At 44.8% G+C, this 15,827-nt stretch overlaps 1 protein-coding gene across 1 annotated transcript in view; it reads right to left on the reverse strand.

Moving 5' to 3' along the window:
• The window catches only part of LOC141096873 (ras-related protein Rab-10-like), a 117,343-nt gene extending 102,968 nt beyond the window's left edge, over nucleotides 1-14,375 (reverse strand). The window contains exon 1 of the mRNA XM_073583732.1: nucleotides 14,132-14,375. Within this exon, the coding sequence (XP_073439833.1) occupies nucleotides 14,132-14,297 (166 nt within the window). The 5' untranslated portion in view covers nucleotides 14,298-14,375. The remainder of the gene's footprint in view (nucleotides 1-14,131) is intronic.
• Nucleotides 14,376-15,827: the final 1,452 nt, after the last annotated feature.

Genomic DNA, 15,827 nt, shown 5'->3' on the forward strand with positions numbered 1-15,827 from the left:
AGGGAGGATATGAGAGATGAGAAGCATATTTCTTTTGCTGCAGTGAGTGTGGACTTGAAAGTAGTGAGGGACTGTTGAATGTGATGAAGTGCTCATTGGAATGGGACTTTTCCCATCTCTGCTCAGCAACCCTGGAAGTCCACCTCAATCCTTTAGTTAGGCTGGTGACTTTTTACTGCAAAATGTCACATGCAATGAACGGCATATATCAAATTACTCATTGAAGTATATGTGTGTGTGTGTGTCACTTTTCTAAAAGTGACGAATGATGAATCAGAGAAAAACATTTGGAAACCCTAAATCCCACACACAGTGGCACATATTAGAAAAAAAAGGCAAACACATAAAAAATAGACTTCAAAAAAGTGCAAATGGAAATATTAACCCCTTAATGACAGCCAATACGTCTTTTTACTGACCTGAGATATAAGAGAATAGCATCCCCATACAGGTGACAATCCAGCAGCTGTTGGCTGTACACTATAGCTGACAACTTGCTGCATCACAAAATGATCGGTGTTGGCACCATCCAGATCTGTTTAACCCCTTAGTTGCTGCTGTCAAAAGTGACTACATCTAATAAATGGTTAATAGATTATGGGGGCTTCTGCTTTAATCTAATTGACACTCCGAGATCATGATTGTGTGGTCCTCATGTTTGCCATAGCAGTTCATGGCCAAATAGCAGCCTCAGAGTCTCACGGCTCTAGCGGTCAGTTCAGAAGTTAGCGACATTTAGGTAGTAAACAAACACTTTTTCATTCCTGCTATACCACTTTGCATTAATTCCTGAAAATCATCTGAAGGGTTAATAAACTATTTGACAGCAGTTTTCAATATGTCGAGGGGTGCTGTTTTTAAAATGGTATCACATTTGGGGTCTTTCAATATATAGGACCCCCAAAGTCACTTCAAACCTGGATAGGTCCTGCAAAAACATAAATTTTGTAAATTTCCTTGAAAAAAATGAAAAATTACTTCTACATTATTAAACCTCCTAAAAGGCTAATAAAATAAATTAGCGTTTTAAAAATGGTGCTGATGTAAGGCAGACATGTGGGAAATGTTATTTATTAATGTTTTTGTGTGATATCATTATCTGGATTAAAGGGATAATCATTCAACTTTTGAAAATTGCAATTTTTTTACATTTTTGTCAAATTTCTGAAACTTTTTATAAATAAACACAAAACTTATTGACCTAAGTTTACCATTATCATAAATTATAATGTGCCACGAAAAAACAAAATGGGATTTGTTGAAGCGTTCCAGAGTTATCACCACATAAAGTGACACTGGTCAGAATTTAAAAAATTGGCTCTGTCACTAAGGGGTTAATATGGTGCAAACAAAAAAACAGTTGCAATAATAAATTGGACTCAAAATTTGAGTTCAAATTTTGCAACATCTTAGGTGAACATGTGACTTTTTATAAGACATAAAAAGACAAAAATGAAGATCAATCGTAATTTTGTGTAAAATTCATAAACTGCATGTGCCATTTTGAAGAGTTTGACACAAAAAACAGTCTATGAATGCCACAAGACAAAAAAAAAAAAAAAGAAAAGTGACTTTAAAAAAATACAAATGACGAATTGGGCTCAGGGCTTATTGTACAAAGTGAGTTTTCTTTTTGTTATTTGGGGGGATAAAGGCATATCCCTTTATTTGCTAGGAAAAAACCCAAGTCCTACCTTAGCCACACAAAATACCTAAAACATATTCCATGGTTGATAACACCCTTTTCCATCTGAAGAGCTCAATTACACTTTTTAAGACTCTCAAAATAAAGAAGTCTCTTTCGGCCGTCTGTCTCGACTTTAAGGTATTAGTGGAATGCAAACATCTCCCGACAAGTTTAACCTGTTTCCTTGTATGCATAAGTTTGGTCATAAAGACAGGCTTTTTTTCTTTTTAAAGCCATTTTCCTTTTGTTTTCGGGCGAGTGCCGCAGGGATAGCATCTGTATGTTATCTGTTACATCCTGGACCCATTCATTCCCTAACATGTGAACTGGATATGATCAAAGTGAATCATGACACCACTTTTACTGTGGACTATTGTTCGGCCAAATAAAAGGATGTGTGAATTTGGCTATAGAATATGTGTTAAATCCATATAAAAAACTGATAGAACAGGTGAGCAAAGAATGGACGTGTGATTGGGGCCTTAGTTTGTGTTGTATGGACATTTTCTTAGCAATTTCTTTCTTTGCGGGCCGCGATTCCTTAACCAGAATTGCTTATTGTGCCTCTTATTTATATTCACCGTCCTACTTGTAAATTGCAAATTGAGAAATGTATCCCGTTATGGAGTATTTGAAGCAGATCCACAACAAAAGCCATGTAAAAAAAATCCTCTGTGTGAATCTATAGTCTGTGAATCAGAGAAAGGTAAGTGGGAGGGCAGGGAATAGGGAGGGAAAACAAGAAAGCTTCAAGTGCATTGCCCTGCAACACTTGCAGTCATTTGCATACAATTTCAATTATGGATATCTCTCAAAGTTCAAAACGGATTTCTACAAGAAAGGTAAAGATTTAAGATAAGATTTAATCAGCATTAAAGCACGTTTACATATATGCCATTAGTGTGATACATAAAATCCTGATGACAAGCTACCCTAAGGCTATGTGCACATGTGCGGAACTGCCGCGGAAATTTCCGCAACTTCCTGCTGCGGGAAATATGCATGCGGAATTCCCGCTAAAAACTAGCGTTTTGCAAGCGTAATTAGCTTGCAGAATGCTTGCGTTTTCCAAGCGATCTGAAGCATCGCTTGGAAAACTGATTGACAGGTTGGTCACATTTATCCAACATAGCGTTTGACAAGTGTGACCAACTTTTTACTACTGAGGCTGCCTATGCAGCATCAGTAGTAAAAAGACAATGTTAATAATAATTAAAAAAAAATTGTGATATTCTCACCTTCCAGCAGCCCTCGCAGCGTTCCCGATCCTCGCGATGCCTTGCGACAATGACCCCAGATGACGAAGCATCTCACGAGACCTCTATGTCATCACAGGTCATTGTCGCAAGGCATCACTGGGAACGGGACTTCCACTGAGGCCTGGAAACGCTGCAGGGGACGCCGGAAAGTGAGAATATCACAATTTATTTTTTTTTTTAACAGGGATATGGTACCCAGGGCCTGGAGGAGAGTCTCCTCTCCTCCAGACCCTGTGTACCTTCCGCACATTTTCCGCTTACTTTGCGCATGTTGGGCATAGCCACATGCAAAAAGTAAGTGGAACAATGCATTCCTATGTGTGCGGAATTCCCATGATTACGCAAAAAGAATGAGCATGCTGCGTATTTTTCCGCGATGCGATTCCGCCGCAGAAAAATACGCAGCATTAGCACAGCATGTGCGGAATGCCATTTAATTCAATGGGTTGCGGATTTTTAGCGTTGTCACTGTGAAAAAACGCGGTAAGGCTGCTTTCACACTTGCTTTTTTGCGCTGCATTTTATGTGCATGCGTTTCCCCCCCTATTTAACATAGGTGCGCATTGTCATGCGTTTGTACGCGTTTGTATGCGCATGCATTTTTTTGTATTGTGCGCCCGGGCGCACAAAATGCAACCTGTTGCATTTTTTGTGCGTCCGACCTGTCTCAAAAAAAACGTATGCGCACGGAATTCACCCAAAAACACATTAAAGTCTATGGGAGCGCTGACGTGCGCATAGTCATGCGCACGTCAGCGTTTAAAAACGTATGCTTTTTTTGTAAAAACCATGCGCAAAAAACAAGAAAACGCATTAAAAACGCATAATGCGTTTATGTGCGTTTGCACTGCGCACGCAGCGCAAAAAACCGCAAGTGTGAAAGTAGCCTTAAAACGCTAAAAATCTGCACCTGGGCACACAGCCTCAAAAGTGCTGTAAAAGTGTTGAGCAAAAAATCTAAAATGAACAAAACCCTCTTCTTTTACCTGCCAATCCACCAGTCTCCTGTCGGTCTTTCTTCACAAGTCGCCAGTGACCACTGCAGCCACTGAGTGAGATCGGCAGCCACATGCAGTACTTATTATTATTGCTGAGCGATAATGCCAATAAACAGTGTGTGGCCACCAAGGACAATGATTAGCTGCAGTGGTCATGTACAGCCATGACACATCGTTACTGGCAGTACTGCTGTTAACGGTTAGCAATTGGTAATGCAGCTCATCTATAGTGAATGATGCTGACCTGCAATACCACACACAACCTGGGGAGAAATGTGGCAATGTTTTTGGAAGAAGCCAGCAATATTGTTTTCTAATACTGTACAACCCCTTTCAGAAGAGAACACAGTATTTCTGGAAAACATGATTCCAGTTTAAAAATAGACTGTTAGAATGGAGCATGTCACTATTTCCATGCTGACTGATTAGTTCTAATGGAAATGTTGTTCTTCATGCCAGCTTGGAATTTTACAGAAGTTAACAACAGCATTTATGTAACTAGTCTGACCTGAATCATGTAAGAATACTGCAGTTCTGGCCTCAAGCAAGTGACAGCTTGGGCCCACCCTGCATCTAATGACATTATGATTCCTAGCATAGGGCTGGAACAGCCGAACGCCTCCAGAAACAATACAAGATCCCAGTACTGACCAAGTAACAGGATAATCCTGCACTGTTCTGGCCAGTCCTGGACATGATCCTAAGATGTAGATACATCAGACATGTTGCCCTATTGTTACATGTACAGCAGCCGCATACAAATCTACAATTCATTATACAGTCCTGGACCGGGGGCAGCGCAGAGGATATGGACACCGCTCACACCACTGATGAAGCCAGAACAAAATATGAATTTTTGGTTTCTCGAGAATTCACTGGTCTACAAAAAACCTTTTTGTAATCATCGCAGGTGACTTTGTACTTTTCTGAATCATCTTATGTCCTTAGTTCAAAAATGTATATAGTTTTTCTGTAGCACGTATAGTTTCCATGAAGCAGCATCATTATTATAAGGTATAGGAAATATACTACTGGCGACATTAAGAAAACAGTATTCGGCATTTCAGAAAAAAATACTTCACCTTACAAAAAACAGTTTTTATTGAACCAAAATAATTTCACAGGCAAAATAGAAACCAAAATATGAGCAGAAATTAGAAGTGCTTGACATTAGACGGTCGTTGATTTTTCAGGGTTGTCCCTATATAACATCGAACAGTAATCTGCCATCATTGAGTAATTCCAAAAACACTGGTAGCGGTGGTTCCATTACTTTAATGTCCTGGTGAAACCGCTCGCCTTGTTCATCTCTTACATCCCCAAGATTTTGAGGCAAGAAATCTAAATGTGAATGCAAAAAGTGCATTTTCAGAGCCATGCGACATCCAAGACACTGGTATGCATTTAGCAGTTCCTCAACACCTTCAACATATTCTGGAGATTTTTGTTTTCCTAAGAAGTTTTCACAGATCCACTGGAAGCTTTTCCAAGATCTCAATTCCTTATCATTTAGAGTTCCTTCAAACACATCATTTTTCATAAGCTCTCTGATCTGAGGACCAACAAATACCCCTTCCTTCAATTTTGCTGGTGAAATGCTGGAGAATTTCTGTGAAATGTTCTGGAACCCTTGTGAATTTGTCTTTGCCATGGCTTTCACAAAGTTGTTAATCCTCACTTCATATGTAGTGGTGGAAGAAAGATTTTTGTTGGAGCAACTAAAGGATTATGCTGAACATTGTCTTTACCTAGAGCATAGAGGATTCTCTGTCCCCAATCACAACGAACATAATGCTCTAGTGTATTTCTTCTGTCCCATAAACGCAAGAAGCAACAATATTTTGTGAAGCCTCCTTGCATTCCCATTAGCAGACCAATCTCTTTCAAATCTCCAGATATTCCATTGATGATGCATATATTGTATAGCATCCAAAACAAATGAAAGATTTTCATAACTTTCCTTTAGATGACATGAGTGAGCAATAGGGATTGATGGTTTCATATTTCCATTGGGAAGCAACACTGCTTTCAAACTTCAGTCAATAAACAATTGCCAATCTGCAACAAAATACTCGATTCAGTTTTTGAAAGAGGCCATTCACATTGTTACAGTGCACCATTGGTCCATCAACTGTGAAAAATTGTGTTAAAGTGTTACTTCTGTTTTGGTAATAACACACTTGGACTTCATCATGAAGAAGATTCTTCTGTTTCAACCTAGATGCAAGAAGTTCAGGTTTCTGATGAGATCATTTTGTTGAGTAAAGCGTTCTGGCTGCTCCATCAGGTACATAGTCATCTTGACTTGAGGTCTCCATGTCTTCGCCAGTAGCTTCAGCTCCATAGTCTTCATGTTCTACTTTATTTTTGTTCTTTGTAGAAAAGACATTCAGTTTGACAAAACAGAAGTAGCACTCATCACTATGATTTTTGGGTTCTCTCCAAATCATGGGAACAGCAAATGCCATAGCCACTGTGCTCATATTCCACCAGTCACGAAGACCATTTGAACAACTTGAGCATATCACATGAAGGGCCCAGCTTTTGTCTTGATCACCAAGTGGACACTTAACTTGTACATCTTTTTAATATCATGAGTGACTGAACGTACTTGGCCTTTTGGGTGTAAAAGAACCACACACATAGCGGAATCTGTTCGGATGATTGATACACTGTTGGGGCATTTTTCTCCTTTAAATCAGATCAAACAGTAGAGTAAGTTCAGTTCAATGGTGGGGACAAACTAAAAAAAAAAAGCGATGAGCTGACCGACTATATGTAGATATTTCCCCAGAGATGACAGAGGCCGCTTGTATTTAGAGCTGATGTTACTGGAGGTAATCTGGTAGATAACTATATACGGTTGTAAGGTAAATGGCTCAGCCTATTCCTTACAGATGAACATTTGCAGACAGGCAGTCTCTCAGTGTGATATTGGCTGCTTTCAGGTTCTCTCTCTGTGGAGACCCTCACTCAGTAAAGGCCCCGTCACACATAGCGATCTCGCTAGCGAGATCGCTGCTGAGTCACAAGTTTTGTGACACAACAGCGATCTCACAAGCGAGATCGCTATGTGTGACAGCGATCAGCAAGCGGCCCCCCTGCCGGTATCGCTGATCGCTCTTGGAAACCTCTGGACATTTCTTTCGTCGCTGATCTCCCGCTGGCCAGCACGCATCGCTGTGTGTGACAGGCGGGAGGACGAGCGATCAGCGATAAAATAAAAAAAAATAAAAAAAAAAATATTACTATTCTCACCTTCCGACGTCCCGCGCAGCATTCCTGCCTCTCTCCACGCTCCGGTCCCAGTGATCCTTTGCAAGAATGACCATGAGACTTCGCGATCCAGCGAGAACGGACATCATCACGGTAATTCTCGCAAAGGATTACTGGGACCAGAGCGTGGAGAGAGGCGGGAATGCTGCGCGGGACGTCGGAAGGTGAGAATAACAATATTTTTTATTTTAATTCTATTTTTGACATGAATCAGCGCTGAACACAGCATTGCCGCACGCGCGGCGTCGCTGTGCTAATCGCTGGTGAAGCTGTCTGTGTGACAGCTCACCAGCGATCACCTAGCGATTCGGACATGTTGATATTGTTGTCGGGATCGCTGGTGAGTCGCTATGTGTGACGGGGCCTTTACACCTCAGTGGCTGAGCTGTTTTCTTCCCTCAGAGGCGACTTGCCCTCCCAGAAATGCAGTGAAAATCCTCTCACAATGGCGGCTGTCCGCTGCCTTCCATTCTATCTCCTTGTGGCTGGGCTCAGATCCCTGTAGAGACCTGTCTCCTGTCAGAGTCTCACATGCCAGTCCTTGCTGCCATCACCATCCTTTTCTGACTGACTCAAATCTCACTGCCTCATAGTAGTTAGCTCCTCCCCATAACATGTGACTTTCCGAGAAGCAGTCATTGGTTGACTGCACTGTCAACGCTCCTTCCCATAAAACTCACTAAAAGATTTACTGATGTTGTCCCTGTAAGAAAATTCACAATTAAGACAAGCAAAGAAATGAGAATAACAAAGGAAGAGCCACATACACTGAAAATGCAGAAATAACGTAACAACAAAAATACTTCTCTCTCAGAAAACATTATGTGATAGAGCAAAACAGCATATTTTTGGAATCAGCACATCAAACTCCATAAAAAAGACATATTACCTTTACTGATGATGTTTATGTGTTTATTAGTGGAATTAAAGGGAATCACTAGGTTTTTGCCGCTTAATCGGAGCGAAGCAATATGTAGGGGCACAGACTCTGATTCTAGCAATGTGTCACTTACTGGGCTGCTTGCTGCAGTTTTGAAAAAAAATCACTGCTTTGTCTGCTGCAGATCTAGCAGTTCTTTTGAATGCTGAGACAATTTTAACAATGAACTCGCTTCCATGACATAAATAGTCTGGTCAGTACACAATGTGGCAAAATAAAGCAGTTTTGGATTAAAGGGAATCTGTCACCCTTTTTTTGGAGTATGAGCTGCCGGCATTGACATCAGGGGCTTATCTACAGCATTCGGTAATGCTGTAGATAAGCCCCCCGATGTAACCTGAAAGATAAGAAAAAGAGTTAGATTATACTCACCGGAGGGGGCATTCCAGTCCGATGGGAGTCGCGGTCCGGTCCGGTGCCTCCCATCTTCACACGATGCCGTCCTCTTCTTCCCTTCCTGTCGTGGCTCCGGTGCACTGCTCTGCCCGGTTGAGGGCAGAGCAGAGTCATGCAGTGTGCAGGCGTCGGGAGAGGTCCGGCGCCTGCGCACCGCAGTATTCTGCTCTGCCCTCAACCGGGCAGAGCAGTGCACCGGAGCCACGACAGGAAGGGAAGAAGAGGACGGCATCGTGTGAAGATGGGAGGCACCGGACCGGACCGCGACCCCCATCGGACTGGAATGCCCCCTCCGGTGAGTATAATCTAACTCTTTTTCTTATCTTTCAGGTTACATCGGGGGCTTATCTACAGCATTACCGAATGCTGTAGATACAGTTGTGGCCAAAAGTATTGACACCCCTGCAATTCTGTCAGATTGCAATCATTTTCTGCAAGAAACTGAGTGTTAACACAAATTCTTTGGTATTATTATCTTCATTTAATTTGTCCTAAATGAAAAAACACAAAATTGAATGAAGCAAAAAGCAAAACATTGATCATTTCACACAAAACTCCAAAAATGGGCCAGACAAAAGTATTGGCACCCTCAGCCTAATACTTGGTTGCACAACCTTTAGCCAAAATAACTGCGACCAACCGCTTCCGGTAACCATCAATGAGTTTCTTACAATGCTCTGCTGGAATTTTAGACCATTCTTCTTTGGCAAACTGCTCCAGGTCCCTGATATTAGAAGGGTGCCTTCTCCAAACTGCCATTTTTAGATCTCTCCACAGGTGTTCTATAGGATTCAGGTCTGGACTCATTGCTGGCCACCTTAGAAGTCTCCAGTGCTTTCTCTCAAACCATTTTCTAGTGCTTTTTGAAGTGTGTTTTGGGTCATTGTCCAGCTTTCTCCCACTGGGCCCTACATTATGCTGCAAAATTTGTTGGTAGTCTTCTGACTTCATAATGCCATACACACGGTCAAGCAGTCCAGTGCCAGAGGCAGCAAAGCAACCCCAAAACATCAGGGAATCTCCGCCATGTTTGATTGTAGGGACCATGTTCTTTTCTTTGAATGCCTCTTTTTTTCTCCTGTAAACTTTATGTTGATGCCTTTGCCCAAAAAGCTCTACTTTTGTCTCATCTGACCAGAGAACATTCTTTCAAAACGTTTTAGGCTTTTTCAGGTAAGTTTTGGCAAACTCCAGCCTGGCTTTTTTATGTCTCGGGGTAAGAAGTGGGGTCTTCCTGGGTCTCCTACCATACAGTTTCTTTTCATTCAGACGCCGACGGATAGTACGGGTTGACACTGTTGTACCCTCGGACTGCAGGGCAGCTTGAACTTGTTTGGATGTTAGTCGAGGTTCTTTATCCAACATCCGCCAAATCTTGCGTTGAAATCTCTTGTCAATTTTTCTTTTCCGTCCACATCTAGGGAGGTTAGCCACAGTGCCATGGGCTTTAAACTTCTTGATGACACTGCGCACGGTAGACACAGGAACATTCAGGTCTTTGGATATGGACTTGTAGCCTTGATATTGCTCATGCTTCCTCACAATTTGGTTTCTCAGGTCCTCAGACAGTTCTTTGGTCTTCTTTCTTTTCTCCATGCTCAATGTGGTACACACAAGGACACAGGACAGAGGTTGAGTCAACTTTAATCCATGTCAACTGGCTGCAAGTGTGATTTAGTTATTGCCAACACCTGTTAGGTGCCACAGGTAAGTTACAGGTGCTGTTAATTGCACAAATTAGAGAAGCATCACATGATTTTTCGAACAGTGCCAATACTTTTGTCCACCCTCTTTTTTATGTTTGGTGTGGAATTATATCCAATTTGGCTTTAGGACAATTCTTTTTGTGTTTTTTCATTTAAGACAAATTAAATGAAGTTAATAATACCAAAGAATTTGTGTTTGCAATCATTTTCAGGAAGAAACTGAGTATTATCTGACAGAATTGCAGGGGTGTCAATACTTTTGGCCACAACTGTAAGCCCCTGATGTCAGTGCTGGCAGCTCATACGCCAAAAAAAGGGTGACTGATTCCCTTTAAGTCATAAGATTAGTGGGAGGGTCGGCTTCTAACACATGGCTTTCAGCTGTCGCAAAATCAAAAGTAAAACCATCTACGATGAAGCAAAGGGTGTGGGCAATGTAAACACTGGGAAAACGCACATCAGGGATCTATGGTCCTTTTGTGGATGTAATGTAGATACCTTGGTAAACTCTTGACAAAGGTGGGAATATGTAGGTTGGGGAAGGCTGTGCGTGCTATTGTTCTAGTTTGCATTTATCTGTATCGGTGGTTTCAGCTGTACAACAGTGATAGCTTTTACAGGACTTCTGTCCTGCCATAACACAGATTGTCCAACGTCACTTTGTGACTATACTTTATTTTTGGCTACTCTGTGATAGTGATGCAAGAAACTCGAGCATCAATGCTGCCGGCACTCGGACCGGAGTGTGCGGCTGCATAGAAATACATGCAGCAGCACACTCCGGTCCCGAGTGCCATTGATGCGAGTTTCTCATCACGTTTAAAAGTGATGTCACTGGCGCAACCCGGTAAAAAGAGAATGACATGGAGCATCGGAGAGGCAAGTACGGTCCAATTTTTTTTTTTTTTTTTAAACCTTGCCCATTAAGCCCCATGTAATTCTGCATGTGGCCTTGTAAAAAATTTTTTCTAGACAACGTTATGTTCACGTTTTCTGCTCCAAAAACGTAGGCTCAGTGTGCACATACCATTGTATTCTCTTCACATTGTGTCTTATTTTTGAACTGGAAAAAAAAGCGATAAAAAAAATAAATAAATTATGTCACAAAACCCCCCGGAAAAACTATAACAGAACAACGAAAAAATGCTGGTGGCCGTAGTATGTGTGTGCACACGATGTTTTTTTTCTTTTTTACAGGCGGGTCCACTGCAATACTTGCCTGAAAAAGAGTAAATGCTCGCAAGATGGAACACGTGTACCGTATTTTTATGTAAAATGACTCGCTGTTCATGTTACTTTTTTTAGCGTCTTTTAACCGCTTCAGGTTTCCAAAGAAGCCAAGGGTTTTGACCTTTCTTCTGATGTTTTCAGCTCAAAACACGCGCTATACTTTACATCAGCATCAAATTATAAATGCACAATTTTGCCTTCAAAATCAGCCAGCGGTTTGTTTGTTAAATGGAGTTTAAAAAAACAACAAAAAAAAAAAAGAAGACACCACAAAAATTCTGCAAAAACTATATATATATATAAAAAAAGAAGCCATCAGTGAAAAAGGTGCTCAGGAAATACAAACTAACAAAGAATAAAAATGCAAAAATAAAGCACTGATGGTGGTTGGGGGGGGGGGGGCATTTCTTGAAGTGTCTTCCTCTTGAAAATCTTGCTGGGCTCGCCCCACTGGAATGAATGTGTGCACATCCCCTTAAGGGTATGTGCAGACGATCAGTAAACGTTGCGGGTTGGACACTGTGTACGGCTTCCACCCCGCAGAGTCCAGATGTTACAGTACAGTGGATGGGATTCCTAGAAATCCCATGCCCACTACGCGTACACAGAACGTGGCATGTCTTTTTATCTTGTGGAGACGCAAGATAACTGTCACCTGTACAATGTATTGGACACGGTGCACGGGTTCAGTGATTACATGCGGAATCACCTACACTCTATAAACGGCAGTGCTTTGGACCTAGCGGGCATTTGCAGCATCCAAAGCGCTGACAATTAGGCTGGGTTCACTTGTAGCGTTTTTTTTAGTTTTCGCGGTGATTTTAAAAGCGCGATTTTGCCGCGAAAACGCAAAAAAACAGCATCCCATGCAATCCTATGGGATTCCGCAATGCTGTGCTAATGCTGCGGATTTTCCCGCGACGGAATCGCAGCATGCGCATTAAATTTGCGGAATCACGGCGATTCTGCCCACATAGGAATGCATTGTTCTGCTTACTTTCCGCATGTGGCTGTGCACACCATGCGTAAAGTAAGCAGAACAATTGCGGATGGGACCCACGGTCCGGAGGAGAGACTGTCCTTCGGGCTGTGGGTACCATATCCCTGTAAAAAATAGAATTAAAATAAAAAATATTGTTACTCTCACCTCTCGGCATCCCGCGCAGCCTTCCCGCCTCTCTCCACGCTCCCGGCATCTTCTGGCCCCAGTAATCCTTTGTGAGAATGATCGCGATGACGTCGTGGGAGCGCGACGTCTCACAGTCATTCGCGCAAAGAATTACTGGGACCGGAAGATGCTGGGAGCGTGGAGAGAGGCGGGAAGGCTGCGCGGGATGCCGAGAGGTGAGAGTAACAATTGTTTTTAATTTTTTTTACATCCTATCTTTTACTACTGATGCCGCATAGGCAGCCTCAGTAGTAAAAAGTTGGTTACACTAGTCTAACACTGTTTGACGAGTGTGACCAACCTGTCAATCAGTTCTCCAAGCGATGCTCCAGATCGCTAGCATTCTGCAAGCTAATTACGCTTGCAAATCGCTAGTTTTCCCGCAGGAAAATTGCGGGAATTTAAAATGTGATTTTCCAGTGAATGGAATTCCGCTACGTGTGAACGTATCCTTACTGACGCCGTCTGCACCTACCCTAAGGCTGTGTGCACATGCTGCGGAATCCGCTGCGGATTCATCCGCGCAGATTTTGCAAAATCTGCAGATAAATCCGCAGGTCAAAAGACCTGCAGTTTATCTGCGGATTAGCCTGCGGTTTTCCCCTGCGGTTTTACCATCTGGGAAACCGCTGCTAATTCCGCAGAAAGAATTGACATGTCAATTCTTTCTGCGGTTTCAAAACCGCAGCAAATCCGCGCAGAAAAATCCGCACCGTCTACACAGCGTTTTTTTTTTTCCATTCATTTGAATGGTACTGTACACCGCAGCTAAAACTACAAGGCTGTGTGCACACGCTGCGGATTAGGTGCGGATTCATCCGCGCGGATTTTGTAAAATCCGCAGGTGAAACCGCAGGTCAAAAGACCTGCGGTTTTACCTGCGGATTGCTCTGCGGTTTTTCATCTCAATAGAGGAGATGGCAAACCGCAGCAGAATCCGCAGAAAGAATTGACATGTCAATTCTTTCTGCGGATTGAAAACCGCAGATAATCCGTGCGGAAAATTCCGCACCGTCTGCACTGCGGTTTTTGATTCCCATAGGGAATCATTGTACTGTACACCGCAGCAAAATCCGCAGCGTGTGCACACAGCCCAACTCCCAGCCGCGGCTTTTCATCTATTGCAGAAAAAAAAAAAAAACCTCCCGGCATGTTGCAGTCATCTTGTGCCTTTAGAAATGCCTTGGAACTACAACTCCTAGTATGTCCTTCCAGTCCACTCCAGCTGTGGTGAAACTACAACGCCCAGCATTTCCAGACAGCAGGTCAGGCTCCAGGTTTTCTGAAACTACAACTCTCAGTCTGAGACTCTTCCGCTGGGAATTCCGGTACTAGCATGCCCTGAGCTCCTGTGGACACGGCCTGGGGCTCTTTATTTCAGTGGCTACTACTTCCTTTCAGCCTTTTGCATACTAGGAGTAGCAGCTTCACAACAGAAATGGTTCCACCTGCAGCAGGGACAGTCACTCACCCACTGTGGAGAGGTAGGAGGGCATGGCGTGGTCTGTGTACCGGCTCGCTATACACGTCTTGCCCACATTGGAGTCACCGGTCATCACCAGCTTCGCCACCAGGTTGCTGTATGTGGAGATGGCTGCCATCCTGCGGCTCCGGCAGATAACACTGAGCTTCCGCATAGAGCAGCCCTGTGACTCTCCCTGCCTGACCTGCCCTCTCCTCCCCCAGTGACCACGTTACAGCCTGACCTGCCCTCTCCTCCCCCAGTGACCACATTACAGCCTGACCTGCCCTCTCCTCCCCCAGTGACCACGTTACAGCCTGACCTGCCCTCTCCTCCCCCAGTGACCACATTACAGCCTGACCTGCCCTCTCCTCCCCCAGTGACCACATTACAGCCTGACCTGCCCTCTCCTCCCCCAGTGACCACGTTACAGCCTGACCTGCCCTCTCCTCCCCCAGTGACCACATTACAGCCTGACCTGCCCTCTCCTCCCCCAGTGACCACGTTACAGCCTGACCTGCCCTCTCCTCCCCCAGTGACCACATTACAGCCTGACCTGCCCTCTCCTCCCCCAGTGACCACATTACAGCCTGACCTGCCCTCTCCTCCCCCAGTGACCACGTTACAGCCTGACCTGCCCTCTCCTCCCCCAGTGACCACATTACAGCCTGACCTGCCCTCTCCTCCCCCAGTGACCACGTTACAGCCTGACCTGCCCTCTCCTCCCCCAGTGACCACATTACAGCCTGACCTGCCCTCTCCTCCCCCAGTGACCACGTTACAGCCTGACCTGCCCTCTCCTCCCCCAGTGACCACATTACACCCCTGACCTGCCCTCTCCTCCCCCAGTGACCACGTTACAGCCTGACCTGCCCTCTCCTCCCCCAGTGACCACGTTACAGCCTGACCTGCCCTCTCCTCCCCCAGTGACCACGTTACAGCCTGACCTGCCCTCTCCTCCCCCCAGTGACCACGTTACAGCCTGACCTGCCCTCTCCTCCCCCCAGTGACCACGTTACAGCCTGACCTGCCCTCTCCTCCCCCCAGTGACCACGTTACAGCCTGACCTGCCCTCTCCTCCCCCCAGTGACCACGTTACAGCCTGACCTGCCCTCTCCTCCCCCAGTGACCACGTTACAGCCTGACCTGCCCTCTCCTCCCCCAGTGACCACGTTACAGCCTGACCTGCCCTCTCCTCCCCCAGTGACCACGTTACAGCCTGACCTGCCCTCTCCTCCCCCAGTGACCACGTTACAGCCTGACCTGCCCTCTCCTCCCCCAGTGACCACGTTACACCCCTGACCTGCCCTCTCCTCCCCCAGTGACCACGTTACAGCCTGACCTGCCCTCTCCTCCCCCAGTGACCACATTACAGCCTGACCTGCCCTCTCCTCCCCCAGTGACCACGTTACAGCCTGACCTGCCCTCTCCTCCCCCCAGTGACCACGTTACAGCCTGACCTGCCCTCTCCTCCCCCAGTGACCACATTACACCCTGACCTGCCCTCTCCTCCCCCAGTGACCACGTTACAGCCTGACCTGCCCTCTCCTCCCCCCAGTGACCACATTACAGCCTGACCTGCCCTCTCCTCCCCCCAGTGACCACGTTACAGCCTGACCTGCCCTCTCCTCCCCCCAGTGACCACGTTACAGCCTGACCTGCCCTCTCCTCCCCCCCAGTGACCACGTTACAGCCTGACCTGCCC

Source organism: Dendrobates tinctorius, unplaced genomic scaffold (genome assembly GCF_039654945.1).
Source record: "Dendrobates tinctorius isolate UK_male_01 unplaced genomic scaffold, ASM3965494v1 ptg000081l, whole genome shotgun sequence".
NCBI classification, from domain to species: Eukaryota; Metazoa; Chordata; class Amphibia; order Anura; family Dendrobatidae; genus Dendrobates; species Dendrobates tinctorius.